Raw genomic sequence first — 23,772 nt, 5'->3', positions numbered from 1 at the left:
TTGACCCCACCGCTTAGTTGGTTATATTATTCGCGGTGCTCCGATTGTTTCGCAGATGAAGTATCTCCGACATCTTCCCCACGGGGATCCTGCAACCCGGAGCTGCGCCGGCACTTGCTCCGACCTTGAGCCATTTTAATGTCCATCTTATAGCCTCCTCTTATATTTATTACATAATTATAATAACCCCATAACTAACTAACAATGGAACGTCCGACGCGTTCCACTACCAATTTGGATCGTGTCAGACAGTTCATAGCTTCAATGTCATTCTAAGAATACTCCCAGTCAACAAAACCCTACCTAGAGATGATTCACTTGATTAAACCCCATCCAAAAATCCCTCTTCCACGCATCAACAAGCCCCGTCACCGTCGGATTCCCAAACGGAGCCTGCTGCGTCGCAAAAAAGCCCGCAACACCGAACTCCCGACTCACCCACCACACAATATTCGTCGCCCCACCCCACGACAGCACATTCCCCGGTTGCCCTATCTCAGGCACCGGCCTAGTACACAACACGCCACCCAACCCATGATTCACCGCATCATCCGCCACAGGCCCAGCAACAATCGCCCACGCAGGCCGTAACTCCAAGAGCATTTTCACACTGGCCGAACCAGGCACAAGCTGGGGCGTAAACATCTCCGAGATGGTCTCCGGTTTCAACAGCTTCGGGGACTCCGAGATCAAATCTGCCAACACGGCAAGAAAGTCTTTCGCGGTGGAGGAGAGACCGCTCCCACCCTCTTGATCTTCGGGGTTATCGAATGCCCAGCTATCGTAGGGCTCCAGTCGTCCGTCACTGGTTTGGACGGCGCTGTGCATTATCCGTGCGTTGTATTCGGGGTGCGTTGAGATGTTGAAGCGTGGGAAGGGAGCCGAAAGGCCTACTTCCTTCCAGATATTCTCTATCATGTACTCCTCTAAGGACATTCCATCGTGTAGTCGACTGACAACCACACCGGCCCAGTCTAGGCTACAGCCGTATAACCAACCACTCCCCGGTTCGAACACTAACGGATACTTATATTTCTCTGTAACACGGAGCGACGGTTTGATATGCTGTCTAGCCTGTGCCCTCAGACCCAGGAGTCGATCCGTAAACGGATATCCCAATCCGGAAGTATGAGCCAGAAGATGTCGCGCCGTAATTGGGGTTTTGCTCGGCTCGAAGGTGAAGTCCGATCCCGAGACGTCGGTGAGGATTTGGATGTCGGCGAACTCGGGGAGGATGTTGGTGAGGGGCGAGTCGAGGGTGAGGAGGCCTTTTTCGATGCATTGGAGGAGTGCGATGCTGGTGATGAGTTTCGTGGCGCTAGCGAGTTTGAGGACGGCCGATTCGTCGAGGGGTGAGGCGTCTGTGGAGAGGGAGCTGTAGCCGGCTATTTTATTGTAAATTTCGTTTCCTGGGGGTTTATGTTAGGAGATCTGAGGAGGAAGGAATGTTATTGTGAACATGGGTTACCGTTCTTATCTACGCATTTGCATATTACTCCGTGTACCTTGGGGTTTTCTTTCGCAGTATACTCAGCGAGGAGGGCGTCGAAGTCGGACATTTTCTATAGCGTGGTAGGGCTGTAGTTATGACGAACAATCTAGACTTGTAGGGTTCGTTGACGATGTGTTGGTAAAGATTTATAGGGAAAAGTACTGGGAGGTCAAACGAAGCTGCGCAAGGCGGTAAGATCGTTGCTTAGCTTCCCGGAGGAAGGGAGGGGTAGAAGACGATTCGATAACAACCTTTACTAAACTACACTATAATCTCACCATGCAGACATCCATCTCTCGTGGTTAGACTTTAGAAGGTTGAGCGCATAGCCCACTTTTATTTACTAAGAACTAGTTAGAATAATCACGGACACGAAGAGTCACGGATTCGAGTTTGGGGGCCATACAAGACACTGGGCAAAGCATTTAGTAGTTACCATTTCTGTTGTTTCTGTGTGGAGCCTGTTATCGTGAAACATATTCAACTTCATTGGTTGCCAAACACTGGTTTGGCACTATTTCTGTGGCTCTCTCGTGGACCCACACCTAAAAATATACACCACTATGTATGGTTGTGTGTACTCAAATGCATAGGTTCTTGGTTTTGTGGGTCTCAACACTGAATGTGGTTCAAGCCTGGGGGTTAACATATCTACGGAATCTCGATACACCCGGCTTCGATAGGCTATTCATTAGGGTACTATGGGAAAAGCCTTAGTTTCGTAGGTGGCCGGATAACTCGCTCGATGTCTACCACTCTGATGTAAATGAATAAGATGACCGTGGTAATGTCAGATTGGTTGACATATGCGACGCCTAAATAGTGAGTATTGAAGCCTGTGGCAAAGCAAGATGGACGAGAACGAAGGTGAGTTTTGAAATTAAGAGATAAATCATTAAAAATGCTCACGCAAATAAGAACATGTTTACGGGCGTAGAGGACCGTCACCTAGGGAAGAAAAATATGTCCATCGACGTCCGGCAGATTTGTTATTTTCAGACGAGGTCTCGGAGGTCATTTCGATAGGTGGGCGACAGACGGAAATGATTTTCTGCTTGGTATCATTCAGGTTACGCAGAGAAGGTGAATATTATAAAGAATCTTAGCTGGTGGTGGAAGGATATACGTAGCACAGAGGCAAAATAGCGATGTCCCGATAACAATTGCCTTGGGTTGTCCGATGATGAGTATGGGGACTAAAGGCTGCTCTACACCAACTGGCAATCGGTAAACTAAGACTCTAGGATATGGAAAACAACTTATGTAGGGAAGAGAGTGTGCCTGGGTGGCTAACTATACTCAATATTTCCCACTGTAAACGCGATTCACACTGGCGATCATCGAGGACAACAGAAGTACAGGAAAGAGACACAAAGTACGATAGTGTTCATCACAGCTTGGATTTCATCTTGTTGTTCATTTCCTTAACCAGGACACCGCACTCAACCTCCTCACACAGCCGTGTCCGTCGCTTGGGGTCCAAATTCTTCACGAACTCTAGACCACTGGCACGCTCGATGTGGGCAACGTCGACCTCAAAGTCTGCCAGCTTTTTATTCGAGGCTATCACAGCGTTTGGCAGGACGAACGCCCCAAGCGCAACTTCCCCCGTGGAACACTCATTCCCGTCTTCATCCCGGGGTTCTTTCTCACCATAAATAATCTTGAAGAAATGCGTAGGGACGGCAACATTCGGCGCAAAGTTGTTATCCTCCCTAGCGCTGATTTCCTCTGCGCCAGGAACCTCACTGGAGCCAATAACCTCATAGCTAACGCGCCACTTGCCATCATCACCTTGACGTGGCAAGTACAAAGGACCCGTCACGATCCGCACAGAAGGATACGTTGTGGTCAAATTCCGGCAAAACTCTTCCAAGTACCGCCAGTACCCACTGTTAAACCCGTTGCCCACCTGTGGACACATGTTGGACATCTTGAAGGTGTCGTCGATCGCCTTTTGCGACCATCTCGCATCTTGCGCGGGGACTTGATGGCCACGGTCATACCCGCACCTGGCGTAGTCGCTCACCTTGGCGCGAAATATCTTGGGGATACTTCGGTCTTCCCGAAAGTTGTTCTTTCGCGTTCCGATGACCTGAGCCATGGATTCCGGGGTGATGTGTTCTGCGACCCATAGTGGATTCCGCGTGCGACGGTCGTATGCACCATAGAACGAAAGAGCTTTCAATTCGTCGGCGACTGGGCCGGGGTGGCCGTATGTTAAAATCCCCGTTGGATCGATTTCGAGAAGGCTAAAGGGTGTGATAGCAAGACCGGGAGGGGGAGCTTGGACGGGAAGACTTTTGGTTCGTATATCGGGTAGCGGGGAGATACCTGGTGAATCGGGAGCAATGATCTCGAGCGTCGATTCGGGCTGACGTGGTTGAGCGGTTGACGCGTATAAAAGCGCTGCACCTGCACCTGCAGCTGCGCTGGCTGCTGCTATCGCTGCTTGTCTTACTCTAGACATCTCACAGCTTGATCAGTACTCCTTGGTACGAGGCGGCTGGTACTGTAAGTTAGCTGAATATAGCCAGCCCCCTACGGTAGAAAAAAAAAAAAAGATAAAGAAAAGGGCGGAGGGGGAATTTCAGAAGCACATAGAATGGTTGAAGAATAGAGAAAAGAGAATAGTAGAACGGATGGAGCGCAGTTTATGTGGCTTGAAGCACGACTACCCTGTATGCATGCGATAGTTCATAATGCACAAGAGGATAGGGTGTTAGAGATCGGTTACATCCCCAAGAATATGGTATCATACGAGGAGGTCCACCCGCGGTGCAACACTGTATCTGAGTAGGGTTATGGCTGTTCATGACGTTCAGAAATCCGAATGCAACAAGGTATTCAACCCTATTGGGTACGACACTATTGGGGCCATGAACGGACATGGACCAGCATGACATTTAAAAGCGGTGGATCCCACGAGCTCGCCCTATACCCATCTTGACTTCAACCGCGGATGGAATATGGAGATCCTTCGGACTGTTTAGGTAGCGGTCACAATTTATTCTCAGCTCGTCCTAAAATTCTTCTATGTGGATCCCAAGAATGTCTGTATAACATGATCTACCAGTTAGAAGATGGAACTATTTTCTCCCAATCCAAGACTGACATTCCTCGCTCTCCCTGTCACTTGTTCCACTGGGTTTCGCTACTTAAATTACATAAAGCCATGGACATTTGTCCATCATAACGATACTGCTGTAAATTCGTGCGGCAACATCCAAGAATTGCTTCATCCGCTCGTACTTATCCAGACAATTATCAGATACGCTACAACGAGTACTACTGTGACAATTTCTTTAACTATAAAGGGAGGCCGGTGATTCCATGAGACATACATAACAGCGATGTTGAATGCTGGGATGCGTCCACCCAAAGCTTCAGTTGAGCTGAGATAGGTTCGGCCCGGTCGGTAAGCTTGAGGTTCGCGTCGACCAGCCCCCGCTGTTAGAAAATGGACTTTCCAGTGGGAGTCCTACCGGAAATAGCAAATCAATGGGCTACTGACGAATGAATCCGAGTATGGTATGTTGAACGGCATGCAGATCTCATGGGTGCATGAACAAGAGTGCCCTTTAGGTTGGCTTGACTTTTAAAGAAAAGAATAGACTGAGCTCATCTGCTAGTACAATGAAGTGGCTTTGCGTAAAATATAGAAAATAAGTAATGTGAACAATCAAATCCTACTTAATAACTCGAACGTTCAGCTTCCAGCTAGGGCTCGACCCAGTTCACGTGTCCATGACTTCAAGAATGTAACCGCCGGCTTTTTGTTTTACAATTCAATCTGTTTCAACATGCCGGGTTCCAAGCCTTACCCCGCTCCTTTGGTGGCCGCACCTCTGAAGAGCAACCAAAATACCCATACAATCATTCTCCTCCACGGGCGCGGCAGCAATGGTGAGCGCTTTGGCCAGGTCTTCCTCGAGTCCACCGACATTGCGCGACGTCTCCCAACAGTGAAGTTCGTCTTCCCCACCGCCAGGAAACGTCGGTCCACGGTTCTGAAAAGGATTCCTATCAACCAGTGGTTTGACAATTACTCATTGGAAGATCCAAATACCCGGACAGAGCTACAGTTTGACGGACTCGAGGAAAGTAGTCGCTTTCTGCGCGGGTTGATTGACGAGGAGGCACGCCTTTTGGATGGTGAATACAGTCGCGTCATCATCGGAGGATTGAGTCAAGGCTGTGCGACATCTATCTTCTGTCTTCTTGGAGGCTTTCCTGAAGACAAGATCAAACCGCTTGGCGGATTTATTGGAATGAGCGGGTGGCTGCCTTTGGAACGAGAGATCTCGGGACTCTTAGAATCTGGTGGAAGCGAGTCTGACATGGAAGATGATGATCCTTTCTCTCATGATGATGAAGAGGATGAGGATATCCCTGCGCATGTCCAGGCGATCAATCATGTCCGGGACGTTCTTAATATGCCGGCTTTGCAGCAGTCTTCCCTGTCCTATGTAGATATACCTGTCTTCCTGGGTCATGGGTTGGCAGACCCTAAGGTGTCGGTGAAACTTGGGCAACGAATGGCGTCTATCCTCTCCAATGGGTTTGAGATGGATGTGACCTGGAAAGCGTATGAAGAGTTTGGACACTGGTATAAAGTGCCAGACGAGATTGATGATGTTGTGTGCTTTTTGAAGGAAAAGCTTGGGGTTCCGTGCGTCGATAGACCCGGAGAAATGTGAGGGGTTGGCCGGGCTACGGAAAGCGAGGTTATATCGCATCATATCGGTCAACTGCAAGCTTTGCCTGGCTTGTTTACATTCGATAGTGTACATATGTACTACAGGCCTTTTGCAGTAGGCTGCTGGGGCGCATTTGGGGATAAGGGACCTTCTAAAGAGCGATAATCCAAAGCGGCGTGGTAGGGAATCTCCTGAACTGATCCTGTTTCGGAATTGCTTATCGCTGTAAATCCATCCTCTGAATCACGCCTCTAGTTTTGCTTTAGTTTATAATGGGAAAATAGCTACGTGGCCTACGTGACAGGGAGCGTTTCTGGGCCATGAAACTTAAATTGGAATACTAAACATATAAACCCTCACGCCTCAAGCCGCAAGCCCCCAAAGCCATCACATAGTGTTCATGTGAATCATAAATCTAGTATACATACTACGACCATTAGTTACCAGCCAAACAGAGTTTCTCAGCTTACTTACTCGAAAGTCTGGATTCTCCCTATCCGTCATATCCAAGAAAGCGCCTGAGTGACCAATATCTTCGGGATTACCATTCTCAGCAACAGCAGTGGCGTTTTCTTTGCCTTGATTCCGACGGACAAGTAACCATCGTGTAACGAGTAAGGTGCCATTCATGATTCCATAGAGACAGAAATGGGCTGTGAAGCCCTTAGTATAGCGCGGTGCATCGGAGGATTGGAAGATCTTTTTTTTTTGTTAGTTGAGCTGGACCATATCGGTGGTCAAGGGGAGATAGTATATACCTGCGGTGCGGTCGCATTCCCAGCGGCCCAGGCGATGAATGTCATGGCGAGTACAGTCGACTTCTTCGTTTGGCCAGCGACATTGCGGGAGATCAGCGAGAATAGAAGGTTTCCTTCGGCCCAGATGAACTGCGTGCAGTAGAATGCGATCAAAAGGCCGACTCTTGTGGACTCAGTTGGCGCAATAGTGAAAATGATGGCGGTGCCGATTATGGGAGGGCTGGAAACTTTTATCAGTATATACTATTGGGAATAGGATTGCACTTACATTGTCCACAAGTGCATGATCCAGATGGTTTGGTCCGTCCAAGATGACAACGAAGCTCCGCCCACCATGACGGCGCTGGTGACAGCACCCTGTGCGATATTGAGCAGTTGTGTTTGCAGCGTGGTAAATCCGAAGCTTTTGATGATGATATTGGAGAACACGCCCAATCCACCAAGCACTAGTGTACTTGACACCTGCATGAGGACATAAAGCCAGATGATAGGGTCGGTCAGGGCTTCTACCAGCTGGTATCTCTTGAAGGTCTTGTTTTGGATACCAGTTTCATTGGCCCGCACCCGTTCCACAAGCAAGCGTTTGTCGTCCTCGGTGAAGCACTTTGCTTTCATTGGGCTGTCGGGGAGGTACCAGGCTAGAAATGCAGCCCAGACACAAGTCGCCACGCCGAGGACGAGGAAGAGTAATTGCCAGGATCTGATGGCATGGCCTATGTAATGGCTGGTACCCCAGGCCATAATGCCTCCTACCTATGTGACATTAGAGTGGTCTATATGTGGGCGAGGGGAAAAGTACCATCATTTGAACGCCCATCACTGCAACGGTTAGCCTTGGATAATGCTAGCAGGTAGGATAGTACTTACTGCAATTCCACAGGCTTGTTAAAATTGGCTGTTCCTTCCGGGTATACCACATGGACGTCATCTGAATAAAGATTGGCTGGACGCATGATTCAAAGCAGCTAGTAGGAGGTTAGAGTGACACCATGCTATGGAAATGGTAGACAAACCCCAGGAGGAATCGAACAACCATCAATCCAGGGAAGTTCGTAGCGGCCGCACTGCACTGGAATATGTCAGTTGCTGTCAAGCCGTAGCGACATCATGCTGAACATACTGCGATGACCACTCCCCAGAGAAATACACTATTTCAGTCAATCATTGTCTTCATATATCAGACAAAAACTCACTTCGCTGCAAGATACTTAGCGACCGGTAGTTTCTGAGCTAGGAAGTTGGTCGGATATTCCCCCACAAGCACTCCAATGTATAGAATCGTCCCGAGCCAGTTATATTTGTTGCTATCCAGACCTGCATCCTCCTGAATACCCATGATCGAGCTGAACCCTAGAGTGCCCTTATCAAGAGCTTGGCAGAAGTAGGTCTGGACCATACCATTAGCGACAGTAACCGCCTGTCGTCAGTACATGAAACATACCCCAACCATGCAGACGAGTATCCGTTTATTGACTTTCCAGAAGAGCCGTCGATCGGTAGCTTTGTCGATCTCAACAGGAGGGCCAGTTGCATAGGCTGCGGTTTCTGCATCGACCCCAGCCAGGTATTGAGGTTTCTCAGGTGGGTCAATATGCTCATGCTGGGAGGAAATGCCTTTACGGTCTGCTTGGATGTCCGTCATTGTGGGTGAGTATGCCCGGGTTAACGTTGATAACAATGGGATATAGTCGTGAAATACTGGATATATGGGGACATTTGTGTATGGAAAGTCGTATATCGTTTCACCCTAAACTCGGAGCACCGTTACAGAGGGTCATTATGAACACTGTATCATACCCAATTCGCAGTTGTGGAGAAGGAATCTGGGGAAGCAGGGTGCCGTCGGACGAGGTCCGGCAGCTAGTCCGAGACTCTCATGCTGTCAAGTGGCCGAGGGATGACCGGCGATGCGCCGGCTATTCCTCCGCTGCCGTGCCCTACTTGATCAGTATCTGACCGTTCTCTATACGTTATAACAATGCACAATTCTATGGAACGTGGGTATTGAGTGTTTGGATTTTAGTGCTCATAGAATTTCATTTTGTGCCTGGGTTCTATACTTTGAATTAAATATATCTTGTCATTCAACCATCCACGATTGGAGCAGTATAAAATGCACGAAAACACCTCAATATCAGCGAAACGAGGGCTACAATTGTGGCAAAATGGAACAAACGTAGGACTACCTACCTTTTCAGTAATCAACAAGAGAATATATTAACAACCACAGTCATCCAAAAAGCCTAAAACCGACGAATTACATTCCGAAGCCACAGCCTCCCCGTTAGTCAAAGCACTCTACTCGGAATCCGCAACAGCAAAGCTCTGGAATGTGGCAAATAAGGCACTGGACAGTGCAGCGCCTCCAACCCTCTACCCAGAGTACTCCGGCGCAGACGGTGTCACCTACGTCTACCGCACTCTCGATTTCTGGACATCAGGTTTCTTCCCCGGCTCACTGTATCTCCTCCTTGAACGGCAGAGCCTTTATCCAGCTTTCTATGACGTCCCATGGCGACTCAGTAAGAAAGGCCCACTGCCCCATAAACTTCAGCTTCAGTACCTCTGCCAATGGTGGACAGCCAATCTACACGCCAACGCCGCGAAGCGAGATACCCACGATCTGGGTTTCATGATGGCGCCATGGGCAATGAAGGCATGGTCTCTGAACCGCGATCCGCAGGCCTACAACAGTTTAGTCCTAGCTGCGCACTCTCTGGCTAGTCGGTTCGATGAGCGCGTTCAGTCGTTGCGAAGCTGGGACGTTTGCCACACTAAGCGGTATTCATTCACAGACCCCGGGAAGGATTTCCTAGTGATTATCGATAACATGTTGAATCTTGACCTGTTGTTCTGGGCTGCGAAGGAGACGGGAAATGCAAAGTTTTATGATATCGCAGTTGCGCATGCGTGCACCACGGCGAAACACCACATCCGATCTGATAACGGAACCGTCCATGTGGTTAATTATGATACGAAGACTGGGTTACCGAAGTCGAAGTTCACGCACCAGGGGTATAGCGATGAGAGCTGTTGGGCTCGTGGCCAGGCTTGGGGAATCTTGGGATTCATGCAAACGTTCGAGTGGACCAGGCAGATGGAATTTCTCACTACGGCGCGAAGCTTGGGTGATTATTTTATCCGTCGGTTACCTGATGATGGGGTGCCATATTGGGATTTTGATGCTCCTGTGGACTCGTCTTGCCCGAGAGATACATCTGCAGGTATGGTGGCGGGCTGTGGGCTGTTATTGATTTATAAGGCGTTGAGGGGCGTGGATGAGGATGCTTCGGAATTTTATTTGACGTCTGCACTGAGGATCTTGAAGGGTACGGTGGACAGTTTCTTGACTCCTGGCACTCTGAGGTTCGAGGTTGAGGCGTCTGATACCGTGGTGCCGACGTATCCTGCCGATCTACCAGAGCACGACAAGAGGCAATCGGGGGCACTTCGGGCTATAGATTCTCGACCGGCGCAAAATGGGAATGGTACTTGCAGGAAGATACCGGAAACCATCCTCGATGGTGCGACGATAAATAACTATGAGTTTGCTACTCGTCGTTGGGCGGACCATGGTCTTGTCTATGCCGATTATTATTTTATGTTGATGGGAAACATGCTCTTAGAGCTGGGACTAGTTAGCGGGACAAGGTTTGTTATCCATGGGGAGCATTTGTTATAATAGAGGTATACGCAATAGACTATACATTGTTGAGGCTTCCTCCGGTTCTTACTCTATTTGCAGGCATACAAGAGCAGTAAGAGGAGAACCTGCTCCCTAACTACTGTGCCCAAGATGTCTGGAATTCTCTCCCATGGCAGCAGCTTGGTCCACTTCCACTGCACCATAGCGACTGATCCTCTGTCCAGGGCTGAGGGTTGTCTGTAGATGCTCCGGTGATACGCAGCCAAATGAAATGGGGGCATTAGTGTATATAGGACTTGTCGCATTGTTCCAGATCGGCACATGGGACGGCTGAGGGTTAAACTGGTCCCGGTCCGTTAACGAAATACCAAACGGATCTACATCGGTAAAACTCTGGAGAGTTTGTTGGAATGACAAGGGAAGAGGAGGAAACGCCAAGCCAACCGAGGTGTCAGAGTGATTATCGGGTATAGGCAGTGGGGGCTCTGGTTCACCGTACGTATTGCTTGGTAGCACCGAGGAGCGTTCGAGTACTGTTGGTGTAGAGACGGTTTCTACATGCTTGGAAGGTGCTCTATCATCAGTACCTTCAGAGTATGCTGTCTGTCGGATATCTAAGCTAGGTTTCGATAGTGCAGGGAGGTTGTCCTTTGCGGAAACCAATCGCTTAGCAAAGCCTGAGGCGAGGTTATCCTTTTGGCTGTCGTGTACATTCTGGGGCCCTGCCCATCGCCGGGAGATTTCGAACAAGCTGTCAATAAGTGAATCCAACGAATTGGGTATCGGAGTAGCGTAGTATTTAGAATGCGTGAGAAGCATCCTACCGGCAATGAAAAGGCAGAAGGAGAACTGGGGGTTGGTGAGGATGGGAGAGCAAAGAAGAAACTGCTGGCCAATCGTACTGATCTCCGAAGCAGCTTCGAGACATGTTTCTGCCGATGATGTTGAAGGTAGTTTGACGGGGCAGGACTGCCAGTGTAAGGGCGGATAGGCGATCCCTTGGTGGAGGAGTATTACAGCTGTATTATGTGTTGTATGCGCAAGAGTAAGATTAGGGTCCATGATTCCGTCTGCGTTAAGAACTGACGCGTCCCGCCACTTTGGTGGTAGAAAAAGCTTCCATCTGAAGAATGGTCAATGCTTGCCCTAGGTCGATTTAACTGGGAAAGAACACTTACTGGACCATCCGGAGATCGAGCTCCTTGAATCGCATGAGCCAGAATTGTGCTTTGTCTACATCCCGGATGTCAAGGGCGTGGTGAAGAAAGAAGTTGGTGACTAATGCTAGAGACTCGGTGGCTTCGATGCAGTAAGCGAACCCTCCGATACAATCTTGCTCTTTCGGATCAGCCGTCATTCGATTCTCTGTCAGTAAAGGGCGATGGGGGCTAGCGGCCTTTGCATCCGAGATGCCAAAGTATGGCGGCTTTACTTCATTTTCCTGCTCCCAGAGTGCTCCTTCGCAAGGTAGTCGCCGTTTGACATCTGCACTGGTCAGACTGATATTCCAACCGGTGGATACGCTGCAGAAGCGATCCATTAAGAACACTGTCCAGAACACACGTCGCCTTTCTTCCGCTTCTCTCCAAGAGGTGGATGGCTTCAGAAACGCCATGCGTCGTATTAATGTCTCGCCAGATTGGGAATGACTTGAAAGATGCTCCTCTTCGACGCTTAGCTGAAGCTGCTCTACTGTGCGAGCCATACCTCCTACGATGGACCATGAGGACGGACCGCGTCCACGACCGATCAGTACGGACATTAGCAACTTTGCGGACGGTGAAAGGCACGATCAGCTTACTGTGTCAAAAGCAATGATTACTAAAGCCTGTAAGTTCTCAACCGAGAATGATTCCATGCTGCTCAAGATAACCTTCTGCCTACTTGTTTCTGCTAGTTCGGCTTTCTCTGCATCGTTTCCCAGGCGACTGTCATCAGAGAATCGGCTACACAATGCCACAATAGCATGCAAGATATATATCGCCTTCTGGCGTCCCTTGTAAGTCTGAATCTGTTCACGAAATATTCGAACATGTAGAATTGGAATCCAATGATGGATATTCGCAAAGTAAAATTCAACGAGATCGTTCACTATGTCAGAGTTGAGGATGTCGAAGTCTGTCCCGTTCCGTACCGGCTGCTGTGTCGTCGACACCACATCGACCTTTCGTCGCTTTGACGACCTAAAATCACCATCATCGTTGTGTTCTGCCTCTATCAAAGACCCTGCCGTTTTCTTGGTCTCAGCCAGCTGTAGCATTGACTTCTTTATGGCTTCCCGGGCGTGAACAAATTGTCTACCCGGGGATTCCTCATTGTGGCCATCCTCATCTGCGGCGCCAGGAAAGGCAGAATTAGGGTGGAGCGCCTCCCAGACCTGCTTCCATAAAACACTTTGCCCGAGAAACATGTTCTCCAGTGTATCAATGCGGCGATAGAGCTGGTCAACTGCCCCTGCGCGTAACCCAGGCTTCAACCGACGGTCATCGTAAACGCATGCGACATCAAAGCGCACGCATTGTGAACATGGTTGCTCACGACTACATCGTGCCTTTTTCTTTCGGCAGGACTGACAAGCGGGGATATCGTCTTCTGGCTTGGAGGCGTCCTGGTCTTGTTGTGACTGTTGCGGTCGTTGGTCCTGCGCGGACCGGCCGTTTCCTTTAGACCGCATTCTGGCGAGGTTTCAAACTGCTAATACTGGTCACTTGTGATATTGACGCCATATCAACTGCCTTACTGACGGCTTAGATACATCCTCCCCACGGGGCAAACTGTTGCATGATTGCGGAGTTTGCCTTTTCCCCCGCATGGAAGGGAGAAAAGTAGCGCCGGATGAAGTACCGGAGTCTCTCCGAAGCCTTCATCGGGTGGAGCTCACGCGAAGATCAACACCGCATGGAACCAATCAGCTGATATAATATGTTCAGGATTTTTCCTTTTGGGTAATTTCCCGGTTGGCCTATTCGGTGCTCCTGCTACTCACAATGCTTATTACCTTTCCGTGTTATTAAACTTATTTTGTCAAGAATCTGGGGTAAGTACTATTTGATTAGAGAATAGTAATACGGAGTACAGCTCTATGTCAGGTCAAATCGCGGTCCGTGGGGAAGAATCTCCGTGCTAAGCTTAGGGTTATCAAGAGGACTGGAACCTATCTGCTGTGACCATGACGACGTGGGCGCCCTCTCGTTTGCTATTGCTCGCTCGTAAAGTTCAATCCCTCTACATATTCATTCGCAAACATGGGAACAAAATCCGCCGTATAGTACCAGGATGGCTTAGCCATATTATCATCGATCAACTTGTCGTTAATCCGTAGGTCGACAAACGTGACATTGGAAATCTTCCGATCTTTATCATATCCCAAAAACAATGAAGGGTTGGCATGGGACCCATTGTACACCAGGTCCTTAACGTAGACATTCCGAATGCCTCTGCCAGGGGACGTGTTATACTTGGAGTTATACATCACCCGGAAATTGAGTAACTGGCCCAAGCGAAAATCCTCGACTCGTATGTCTTCAATATGGATGTTTTGAATCAAATTACTATCTCCGGGATTAATGGCAATGCATCCCTGGTACCACAGTTGCGGCTCGCGGTGATCAAGAATGTCAATATTGCGGATCGTGACGCCATCCATTGTCTCGGGGTTCTCGGTATTGCCATGCGTGCCGATATTTATGGGATGAGCCCAATCAGCCCAGAGGGATGAGTTCTGCACGGTGATATTTTTAGAGTTCCCGTAGTAGTTCCAGCGGTGCTGATAAAGAGCGATATTATCGTCGGAGTTGCGAAGAAACACTCCATCAATCAGCACATCCTCGCTGCAGAAGAAGTCAATCCCATCGCCATTGCCGGTGGAAGACATCGAACGGATTCTCGACATAGTAATGTTTTTCGATGTACCCGTCGTGACGGAGAACCCTTTTGCTCCGAGAATGAGAATATCCTTGACCAGGATATTGCTGGACCATTCGATAAGTATACCGCCCGATGAGCTCGGATTGATCACGCCCCGACCCTGGATTGAACCGCTGGTCGCATTCTGAAAGGCCAGTCGGGAAGTGACAATTGCACCGGGAGCAAGATATACAATTTTACCGGATGGCACGACCAGTGTTCCATTCTTGGAGGAGGGGCCATTGTCGATGCCGGGTCCAAAGTAAACCACGTTCGGATCGCGTTGACTTGGAATGTCGGTCTCCAGGGCATTTGTGAAAAGCTGTAACGTGTCAAATACATCGTCGTTCACTTGGACTACGACGTTGCGTGGCCGGTCCAACATAAATGAGACCGTATTTCCTTTAACGGTCGGCTTAATGCCATATGAGTATGGCCTTATGACCGCAGATTTGACAGGCCCATTGTTGTAGGTGACGGAGAGCTCAACAGGTCCTTCAAAGTCGAACAAGGCAAAGGAAGTATTGTGCTCGATTCCCTTTCCGGACGTCGTATTGGCTTCTGATACGATGGCGTTGTAGGATTCGACAGTATGCAAACCCCCAGTAGGTTGCTTAACCTGAATGACGTAGGACTGTGCCCGGTCCAATCCTTCTGGAAATTTATATGTGATTATGCTGCTATTTAGGGCCGGTGAAGCGGTGACCCATTGCAGGAGGAAGAGTGTAGTCAATGTAGCCCTGAAAGCCATGATGTTCGACCTAATCTGCGAGGGGCAAGCTGATGTACTGAACGCTTGGAAAATAATCGAACGACATTGCTTTATAATCTTCAAGCGGACGCAAGGCCTGTACAGCAAATGAAGTCATCATAGTTTCTTGCCCGCCAACTCCTCCGATCGTACAGTGGAGGTGATCCGACAATTGCTCCGTCATATCCTTGAGTCGGGCGCACTTGAGCCTGTCGACAAAAGTGCACGTCAGTTGATATTGCATGGGTTTTAGGTTGTACTGAATGCCCGACTCAAGTACAGGCATATGCTAATATAATCACAAATACTAGATCCAAACACATGGAAGGTTGAGAGTTCCCCTTTTAGAAACTTCCATGGATGCCCCGATGCATCCTATTGTACAGAGGGGAGGGGAACAATCAAAAATTGGAATAGTATAAGAGGCTGGCCATTTCCTCTCCTGAACAAAGGTTGGAATATAAGACCTTGTACATAATATCCTACAACAATGTTTTACCGCAGCGATGAAAGATTCGTCCATACGATCCTACAACCATTCCCAGGTGTCATGATACTTGTGCCTTCCCAGAGATTGTTTAATGAAGGATGCTATAGTTATTGGAACGGGCACTCACGAGAGTGTGTATGAAATTAATAGAATAAAGGATTGTGGAGTAAAACACGTAGAAAGAAGGTGGCTCACCGGGCCCATTGCGCAATCGATAATGCCCTGTGTCTGGACGGTGCATGAGCTCGAGAATTGTCCGCTGGCTAGTTTCCATGACAAGCTTAAATCTTCAATAATCCCCGATGTTTTACCGGTCTTGATGTCAGGTACATACATAAGCCCTACTATCACGTCTGATGCATACAAGCTCGCGTCAGAGGCACGATCGTTCACCGAAGTGGGGTGGTGGCGATCACGCAACTTAGGGCACGAATTGGCATTCGGCTTGCAAACCTTAGTATCAACCCAAGGATACCGTTCACTTGACACCTGCAACTATACTCTGCATACAATGACTATGCTATAGAAGTAAAATGGGCCTCGATCGTGTTAGATGACACGGTCGGCATTTCCTGAGATGGTCGGTTAACTTGGTGCCCGTTATCTCTGTTTTGGGTTTACGCCGTTCCGTTCGCATGGCCACCGCAAACATCTCTAGTTTGAACGTCAGCCACGCTAATTCTTTGCCAATGGACTAGTAAGAATGAACAAAAGAAAGTAACCGATGATTGCATGTCATCAGTTGGTTCTCGAACTCGGCCCGGACCGACGCCGCAAATATTTCTCGATAAGCATGTCCAAGCATCCAATTGAAATGCTTGTATTTCAGTCTATCAATGGGCAAGCTTCGGGTTGGACCTGAGTTTGATTCTGCTTTATCTACTTTTCTTTCACCATGCAGGATACAAAGTGGCTGTCAGTTCTAGATATCTCGAGTCCGGCATGTTTAAACAGTGAGTACATTAGTTCCTCACCGCTTGCGCCTTAGAAAATGAAAGCAATTCAGTACGTTGCCATCCCACGTTTATCTCTTTCATTTGATATATTCTTATGTGGAATATACTGTGAGATTTGATTTATCGCTATTTAAATTTTCAAATTCTTCATTCCATTCGAACGATAGTCACATCAGATATCGCGCCTGAGAATTGTTCAGTTGGTGATATCATAGACTGTTGAAGCTCCACTGGATCAGCTCCACATGCAACATAAGCTATTTCAAGCCCTTACAACAGGTGTGTTCCATTACACTAGTGTTATGATGTGATATACCATGTTCGATAGCGTGATAGACAACCTTCCATGTTTTGTGGGTCTGTTATGATCCTTCCTCGTAAGAGCCTGTACTCTAGACAACCCCTTGCATTATATTTGCTGGCAAATTCTCGCCGTAGTTCTCTGGAATATTCTGTTGAGGGCCAATACTGTGTTCACTGGGCAAAGTATCGGACTTGCCTTAATTCCGCCATGCCTTCTGAGAGCTCTTCAGATACTAAAGCCCAAAATGGCCAAGATGATCACAAGGGCGGGCCTACTGTCGAGGCTCATACGACAGATTTAGAGTCGGACAAAGGGGTAGATGAGATGCGAAAACCCGGGGAGACAACCGAATTACCCCCAGTGGAAGCCTTTAAATGGAATGTCGATGGGGATCAATCACCGTGTGGGTAGCCCAAGGACAAATCTTAGCTGTGAACCATGTGTTAATTAATTAACTGGGAATTTTGTAGTCCCTGAAGTGGCCGCCTGCGTGTCTAACACGGATGATCCAACCATGCTCTGCAACAGTGAGTGGCAGACTTTTTCCGCCGGTCGCGTTTACTGACTTTATCCCAGCTGTTCGAGCATGGATCCTCATGACAATTTTTGTCGTTTTATTTTCGGGTGTTAACCAATTCTTCGGCCTGCGATACGTATGTTGCGGACCCTTGAATCTCAAACTGGCGTGGACAGAATAAGGCTTCGATGCTGACCGCACTAAGCCTTCTCTCACTATCGGCTATGTCGTAGCCCAACTGCTCGTTTTCCCTATCGGTCGGGCATGGGAAAAGCTTCCCCGTTGGAGGGTACCGTTGGGAAAGCTATCATTCGATTTCAATCCAGGAAAGTTCACCGTCAAGGAGCATGCCTTTATTGTCATTGTCAGTCATCCATTCCGCATGCGCATCTTTGATCTACTGGCTCACCCAATAATGAATATAGTGTGTCAATATCAGCGCTTCTACACCTTATGCACAAGGATCACTAGTGGCAATTATCCACCCTCAGTACTGGGGCCGTGACTTCGGAGCAGGCTTCTCTTTTCTGTACCTTCTGACCACCCAAATGATCGGGTAAGTGATTTGGGTCTAAAAAGGCCTCTCTCAAGTCCAGTACCCTAATACTAACATTCCTCAGCTTCGGCCTGGCCGGTCTTGCTCGCCGGTGGATTGTCTACCCAGCCGCCCTCATCTGGCCCACATCTCTTTCCTCCACCGTTCTCTTTCGCGCTCTTCACGAGCGTGAAGATCATTCTCCTGCAAATGGGTGGACAATTACTCGATACCGCTTCTTCGCTTATTTTTCAATTTTTGGTTTCGTGCTGTTCTGGTTTCCCGATTATATATGGACCAGTCTCAGTAGTTTTGCGTTTATCACATGGATTGTGCCTTACAACCAGGTGGTCAACACATTGTTCGGAGTGAGGCCCCTCGATAGCCTATGCTAGCTTCATTGCCATAGTCTAACGCTTGTGGTATTACAGATGAACTCGGGCTTAGGGCTTCTGCCCATTAGCCTCGACTGGACCGAGATAAACTACGCCGGCTTTCCACTGACCACCCCTTTCTACATCACCTGTAATGCCTTCGCAACGATTGTATTATTCTATTTCTTCCTTTCACCGATCCTGTACTATACCAATGTCTGGAATAGTGCTTAGTAAGTGGATCTGATTCTTACTGATTTGCGAGACTCGGTTTCTAACCTGGTTGCCAGCCTACCGCTCCTATCGTCGAACACGTTTGACAACACCGGCCAGTCCTATAACATCACACGAGTGGTGGATGCGAATTTAAACTTCGTCGAAAGCAAATATCAAGCCTACTCTCCGATGTACATCTCAGTGGGGTACGCACTTACTTACGGCCTGGGCTTTGCAGCAGTGACAGCCGTGATTGTGCATACCTATCTCTACAACGGTCGCGAAATCTGGGCCAAATTCAAAAACGCCCGTGCCGGTGGCGAGGACATTCATCGTCGACTAATGCATGCCTACAATGACGTCCCGGACTGGTGGTACGGAATATTGACCGTTATTGTGCTGGGATTGGGTGTTCTCACCGTGCGATACTGGGACACCGAGTTGCCCGTCTGGGGATTCCTCGTCGTCTGCTTTGGCATGGGCCTTGTTTTGATCCTGCCAGAAGGAATCTTACAAGGAACAACTAATCAGCGTGTCTTCCTGAATATTATCACGGAGCTCATTGCGGGATACGCATACCCTGGCAGCGCGATCGCCAACACCATGGTCAAGTGTTATGGGTATAACTCAATAAAGCACGCCATGGACTTTGCCCAAGACCTCAAGATGGGACAGTATATGGTGCGTTCATGCGTCAATAACCCCCTTTTACTTAAGACTAACGAATCTGCGTTTCAGAAAATCCCGCCTCGTGCGCTCTTCGCCGGCCAAATATATGCATCCATTATCGCAACCATGACTCAAACGGGAGGTGCGCTTCGTTATTCTTATCGGACAATATGTCAAATCCACTAACAGAAACACGCAGTTTTACGCTGGATGCTTGGCCATATATCCCGGCTCTGTGACCCCAAGAATCCGAATCGCTTTACCTGCAACGGCTCCAAGGTGATGTACAATGCATCCATCATCTGGGGAACAGTCGGTCCCCAAAGAATGTTTCAACAAGGACAAGTCTACAACGGCCTCATGTACTTTTTCTTAATCGGGGTATGTTAGCACTCTGTCGAAAATACATCATATTTCCCTGGGCTAACTCTTACCAAGCCGGTTGTCACCGTCATCGTTTACTTACTTTATCGGCGATATCCTAATAGCTGGCTGAAGTACGTGAACGTACCAATCTTCTTTAATGCCGCCGGCAATATCCCACCTGCGACTACGAGTAAGTGAAGAATTTCATTCTTTTCAGGATTTTTCAAGTGACTAACCTGTCTCAGCGCAATACTCCCTCTGGTTCATTGTCGGCTTCATTTTCAATTTCTGGATCCGTCGACGTGCCTTCCAGTGGTGGAAGCGATACAATTGTCAGTTTTCTTTCACCCAATTTTCATACAATGCATGCATTGATATTAACCATTAAACACAGACCTCCTCCAAGCTGCGATGGATACGGGCACTGCCCTGGCTACCATCCTCATTTTCTTCGCACTTAGCTATACCGGTACCAAGCTTAGCTGGTGGGGCAATAACGTTGGGTCTAATACTTATGATACGCAGTCCGTTCCTTACCTGAAGGTCTCTGAGGGAGGCCATTTTGGTCCGGGGCCTGGGGAGTTTAAGTAGGGGAGGTTCTACTAGTAGTCTCTAGGCTCTGAAATATGAACCAGTTGGTTATCAGGTCTGTGGCCATATATAAACCGACATTATAGTATTAATACGAGAAAACAATTGAGATAATTGGGCAGTAGTTGTAGGCTACTTATTTTTTATTTTGTTTATTTATTATTCATTTTTACAAAAGATATCAATTATGTGAAGCGGTAAAGTTCAAGGGAAAACTAGAGATATATACCTCGGGCAGTCAATACCTGGATGTGATCGATAGAGTTCCTATAGCGCTACTAAGTGACTTATACCACAGGCAAATTATTCAACATAAATGATAAGACTAATGCCCACAGACTTGTCTTGATGCATTCTGGTGCTAAGGTATTTTTAGAGCTCCAACCACATCAACAACTCACCAGAATACGGCCGGTGGGGCGAGACTATGCAGTAAATCCGAGATCATATGGGATGATATATGAAGTAAATTGTCTAGGCCTTAGTAGCATAGATCTGGAAAGAACCTGGCCAAACAGTCAACATGGTCAACAGCACAATTAAGTCAGGATAGAGGAGAGTAACTGACCGACCCACTCATTAAAATCCAACGCTGCAACATCACTCGCAGCCGTATTATGCCCAGGACTACCGCCACAACACGATCCCTGAGGCAAATACGAGGACCCTTTATAGAGATTAAGGTCCGACTTCGTATCGACAATAAACGCGTCTAGGGGCAGGTTAGTATCAAGTCTCTCTTTATAGCGGGTGTACATGCCTTGGAATCCAGCCTGCTTCAGATACGCCTCATACTGCCCAACCTGACTAGCACCAGCAACACACCCAACATATAGCGCCATATTGTTAGTGATATGATCCGGAAGCGGCCTTCTCGCTAGAATATCGCTGATCGCGACCCTTCCGCCAGGCTTCAGGAGGCGGGCGATCTCTTTGAAGACAGCCGCTTTGTCGGTAGCTGGGACAAGATTGATCACGCAGTTACTAATGATGCAGTCGACACTGAAGTCTTGTAGCGGTATGCAGTTGATATTTGCTTGGATGACTGTTGCATTGGAGATCCCCGCCTCTTGGATATTTTTCTCGGCGAGTTCAACCATGCTCTTCATCTCCTATCAGCCCTGTCTCTACGGTGTAAAGGCCTCAGAAAACTCACTTTTGTCATATCAACGCCGATGGCCTGTCCATTGGGCCCGACTTTACGAGCCGCCAGGAGCACATCAATACCGCTACCGCTGCCAAGGTCTAGAACTGTTTCACCCTGCTAGAAGGTTAGAGGCTTCGTTACTATCGGGGAAAAGGATCTGTCAAGGGAAAGGACGGACCTCTTTCACATTGGCAAATCCCACGGGATTTCCACAGCTCAAGCCAAGATTGGTCTTCCCTGGCAGCGAACTCAGATCTTCCGCACTGTAGCCAAACGCCCTAGCAATTTCCTCTTCCTTGTCGTGCTGCTGGACGTCGCTACTTTGCTTGGCGATGTGTCCGTAACGGGACTGAACAAGGTTGTAAGTATTGTCGCACATATTGTAGAAGATTTGTACACGATAGAACCATATATGTCAAGGGGTTAGGGAAAGGTTGATGGGGGTTATTGGATTTACGCTGGTTAAGACCGATAATATGATGAGCTAGCTCTCCGAAGGGTAGACGGGAGACGTTCAACTGTATTTATATCCACGATACTTCTTAATTAACATTTGATTAAATGTGAGCAAATATGACAACATTCGTCATGTTCCTTGCTGAGTGGATGGCCGATATGTCACCATTTTAAGCACAACTTAAAGAACATGGGAAAGTGGTATGTCACCACATTCGGAGTTGGGATCCGAGTGCGGGGAATTTAGTAATACTGGGTTGTTTAATAAATTAAATTGGGCAAAGATGAAGCTGTTCCGACGCTTTCCTTTCCACATGTTCCCACAGATATTACCCTCGATGCATCGTATTCAACGCTATAAAATAACAGAAGTCATCAGTGACGAGTAACTCGAGCTTGAGATTTTTCCGTGATAATATAATCAACATAACGTGGCAAGACTCGAACCGGCACACCCCAAGCTTCCGCCATGCCACGCGTCAAGCAGAAAACCAAAGTATGAAGATGTCACTTTTATACTCACTCCGTGCGTCATATCTAATCCCTCAGCTAGGAAGATAATCTCACCCGTGTCCGCAACAACCAGCGTCGCTGCAGACAGCGAAAAAGAGATTATGTATCGGAACTAGAGCGGAGACTTGCATCCATCGAGGACACTACTTCTCGAGAGATACGGAGACTGCAGTCTATTACGGATGAGCTTCGCCAAGATAATGAGAGGTTGACAGCGTTACTCTATGCAGGGGGCGCTGATTCCAGTTTTATTAGACCTAACAGACAGACGGAGAGCGAGAACAACGCATTAAGAGATATGACCAGTGATCTCGTCCCCTTTGGGGATAGACCTCTCTTGGGTAGGGTCTGGGTCTGCCATAGTTTTTGCACCGCACGCATATGATGTTATCGACCCATCATATTCTTGGTCCCATATCTGACATGACTGGATACTTACTAGGGCCTACAGAGAGCACAATTCTAGAAGATATTCCCCAATTCGGCTTCGATCCACCAGTATCCATATCTCCCAATAAGCTCAAAGATTTCCTCCAGGATACTAGCTGTCTCCCAACCCTTCCTGAAATCGAGCCTGATTCGGAATCCTTACTTCTACCGGAGCAGGATGTAATAGACACAACTCTAAGCACAAATGTATCGAGGAACGAGTACCAAGATACAACCGTGTGTGCTGTGGCCCTGGAGCTAGTTATGAATTACAACACAAAGAATCTAAGCATTTCGGAGCTTGATATGCGGCTACGATGCGGGTATAGAAGCGCGCGGTTTCAATGGGAAGGCTGCAGGGTCGATAATCAGGTTTTGTTCGCTGTGCTTGCTGAGGTTACGAGATGACCAAGCTTACTGTTTCTCAATGTATGTGATGGTCGGTATCCCTTGTTATACTCACACTGATTTTGGAGAGGATACATCGGCCGCTAACTTATTTCTCCAGCAAAGACCTTAGAGAGAAGCCATTGCCAAAACCTTTTCCGCAAATCGAGTGTGACTTTTACTGTCACTGACTCTTTCCTTGCATGTTCTGAACGACAAAACAATGCTGAACTCAATATTTGCATTGGCCTCGTCTCATTAGCATCGTGATATCACTCGCTGTTCGTCTGAAAAACGAACGCTTTTTCTTCCTTCGCATTGATTATCCCGAAAGCTGTCAGATGGCTTCGAAGAGCCCTTGGGCTGAACAATACTTCTGTTCCAAAATCTTGTAGCTATGGAATGGTTCTCAAAACAACCTAAGTCGAAGACGTCGCAGAGTACAATTTGAAGTCTGAATATGTGCCCGCTGCGAATTGGAAATAGTAGAAATTGGCAAAATCCACTTGTCACACAGAATCAATGTTAATCTCGATTGAATGACTGGTAGCTGATGGATTGTTTGCTTG

General features: G+C 48.0%; 10 protein-coding genes across 10 annotated transcripts; 4 read left to right on the top strand and 6 right to left on the bottom strand.

The window, feature by feature from the left end:
* Positions 1 to 87: 87 nt before the first annotated feature.
* Positions 88 to 1,683, bottom strand: BDV38DRAFT_10237 (serine hydrolase domain-containing protein). Its single transcript, XM_032050866.1, has 2 exons — positions 1,469 to 1,683; positions 88 to 1,409 (listed from the first exon to the last, which is right to left on the bottom strand). Exons 1-2 carry the CDS (start codon positions 1,557 to 1,559, stop codon positions 304 to 306), a joined length of 1,197 nt encoding a protein of 398 aa, XP_031916869.1. The 5' UTR covers positions 1,560 to 1,683; the 3' UTR covers positions 88 to 303.
* Positions 1,684 to 2,882: 1,199 nt separating this feature from the next.
* On the bottom strand, positions 2,883 to 3,962 carry BDV38DRAFT_279778 (DNA/RNA non-specific endonuclease; the record flags this gene model as incomplete). Its single annotated transcript, XM_032059115.1, has 1 exon — positions 2,883 to 3,962. One exon carries the CDS (start codon positions 3,960 to 3,962, stop codon positions 2,883 to 2,885), a length of 1,080 nt encoding a protein of 359 aa, XP_031916868.1.
* A 1,333-nt stretch (positions 3,963 to 5,295) lies between these two features.
* On the top strand, positions 5,296 to 6,192 carry BDV38DRAFT_279777 (alpha/beta hydrolase; the record flags this gene model as incomplete). Its single annotated transcript, XM_032059114.1, has 1 exon — positions 5,296 to 6,192. One exon carries the CDS (start codon positions 5,296 to 5,298, stop codon positions 6,190 to 6,192), a length of 897 nt encoding a protein of 298 aa, XP_031916867.1.
* Positions 6,193 to 6,290: 98 nt separating this feature from the next.
* BDV38DRAFT_279776 (putative MFS transporter) lies at positions 6,291 to 8,592 on the bottom strand (the record flags this gene model as incomplete). Its single annotated transcript, XM_032059113.1, has 10 exons — positions 6,291 to 6,443; positions 6,667 to 6,891; positions 6,951 to 7,170; positions 7,219 to 7,703; positions 7,750 to 7,769; positions 7,818 to 7,915; positions 7,964 to 8,019; positions 8,071 to 8,098; positions 8,144 to 8,337; positions 8,392 to 8,592. 10 exons carry the CDS (start codon positions 8,590 to 8,592, stop codon positions 6,291 to 6,293), a joined length of 1,680 nt encoding a protein of 559 aa, XP_031916866.1.
* A 354-nt stretch (positions 8,593 to 8,946) lies between these two features.
* BDV38DRAFT_289858 (glycoside hydrolase family 88 protein) lies at positions 8,947 to 11,050 on the top strand. Its single transcript, XM_032061347.1, has 2 exons — positions 8,947 to 9,126; positions 9,181 to 11,050. The coding sequence occupies exons 1-2, from the start codon at positions 9,064 to 9,066 to the stop codon at positions 10,630 to 10,632; spliced, it is 1,515 nt and encodes a 504-aa protein (XP_031916865.1). The 5' UTR covers positions 8,947 to 9,063; the 3' UTR covers positions 10,633 to 11,050.
* On the bottom strand, positions 10,729 to 13,270 carry BDV38DRAFT_268924 (putative C6 transcription factor; the record flags this gene model as incomplete). The annotated part of the gene is made up of 3 exons (XM_032056867.1): positions 10,729 to 11,719; positions 11,775 to 12,364; positions 12,398 to 13,270. 3 exons carry the CDS (start codon positions 13,268 to 13,270, stop codon positions 10,729 to 10,731), a joined length of 2,454 nt encoding a protein of 817 aa, XP_031916864.1.
* A 522-nt stretch (positions 13,271 to 13,792) lies between these two features.
* BDV38DRAFT_279771 (putative endo-polygalacturonase) lies at positions 13,793 to 15,253 on the bottom strand (the record flags this gene model as incomplete). Its single annotated transcript, XM_032059112.1, has 1 exon — positions 13,793 to 15,253. The coding sequence occupies one exon, from the start codon at positions 15,251 to 15,253 to the stop codon at positions 13,793 to 13,795; it is 1,461 nt and encodes a 486-aa protein (XP_031916863.1).
* A 1,957-nt stretch (positions 15,254 to 17,210) lies between these two features.
* On the top strand, positions 17,211 to 20,271 carry BDV38DRAFT_279770 (OPT oligopeptide transporter protein-domain-containing protein; the record flags this gene model as incomplete). Its single annotated transcript, XM_032059111.1, has 13 exons — positions 17,211 to 17,406; positions 17,474 to 17,530; positions 17,580 to 17,656; positions 17,726 to 17,884; positions 17,946 to 18,076; positions 18,141 to 18,423; positions 18,487 to 18,662; positions 18,720 to 19,326; positions 19,384 to 19,456; positions 19,514 to 19,695; positions 19,753 to 19,870; positions 19,926 to 20,012; positions 20,075 to 20,271. The coding sequence occupies 13 exons, from the start codon at positions 17,211 to 17,213 to the stop codon at positions 20,269 to 20,271; spliced, it is 2,343 nt and encodes a 780-aa protein (XP_031916862.1).
* Positions 20,272 to 20,810: 539 nt separating this feature from the next.
* Positions 20,811 to 21,797, bottom strand: BDV38DRAFT_279769 (S-adenosyl-L-methionine-dependent methyltransferase; the record flags this gene model as incomplete). Its single annotated transcript, XM_032059110.1, has 3 exons — positions 20,811 to 21,374; positions 21,428 to 21,532; positions 21,597 to 21,797. The coding sequence occupies 3 exons, from the start codon at positions 21,795 to 21,797 to the stop codon at positions 20,811 to 20,813; spliced, it is 870 nt and encodes a 289-aa protein (XP_031916861.1).
* A 546-nt stretch (positions 21,798 to 22,343) lies between these two features.
* Positions 22,344 to 23,224, top strand: BDV38DRAFT_279768 (uncharacterized protein; the record flags this gene model as incomplete). The annotated part of the gene is made up of 3 exons (XM_032059109.1): positions 22,344 to 22,370; positions 22,428 to 22,728; positions 22,830 to 23,224. 3 exons carry the CDS (start codon positions 22,344 to 22,346, stop codon positions 23,222 to 23,224), a joined length of 723 nt encoding a protein of 240 aa, XP_031916860.1.
* Positions 23,225 to 23,772: the final 548 nt, after the last annotated feature.

This window comes from Aspergillus pseudotamarii (genome assembly GCF_009193445.1).
Source record: "Aspergillus pseudotamarii strain CBS 117625 unplaced genomic scaffold BDV38scaffold_10, whole genome shotgun sequence".
Taxonomy (NCBI): domain Eukaryota; kingdom Fungi; phylum Ascomycota; class Eurotiomycetes; order Eurotiales; family Aspergillaceae; genus Aspergillus; species Aspergillus pseudotamarii.
Note: the sequence above shows the minus strand (reverse complement) of the source record. Positions and strands in the feature narration are given on the sequence as shown.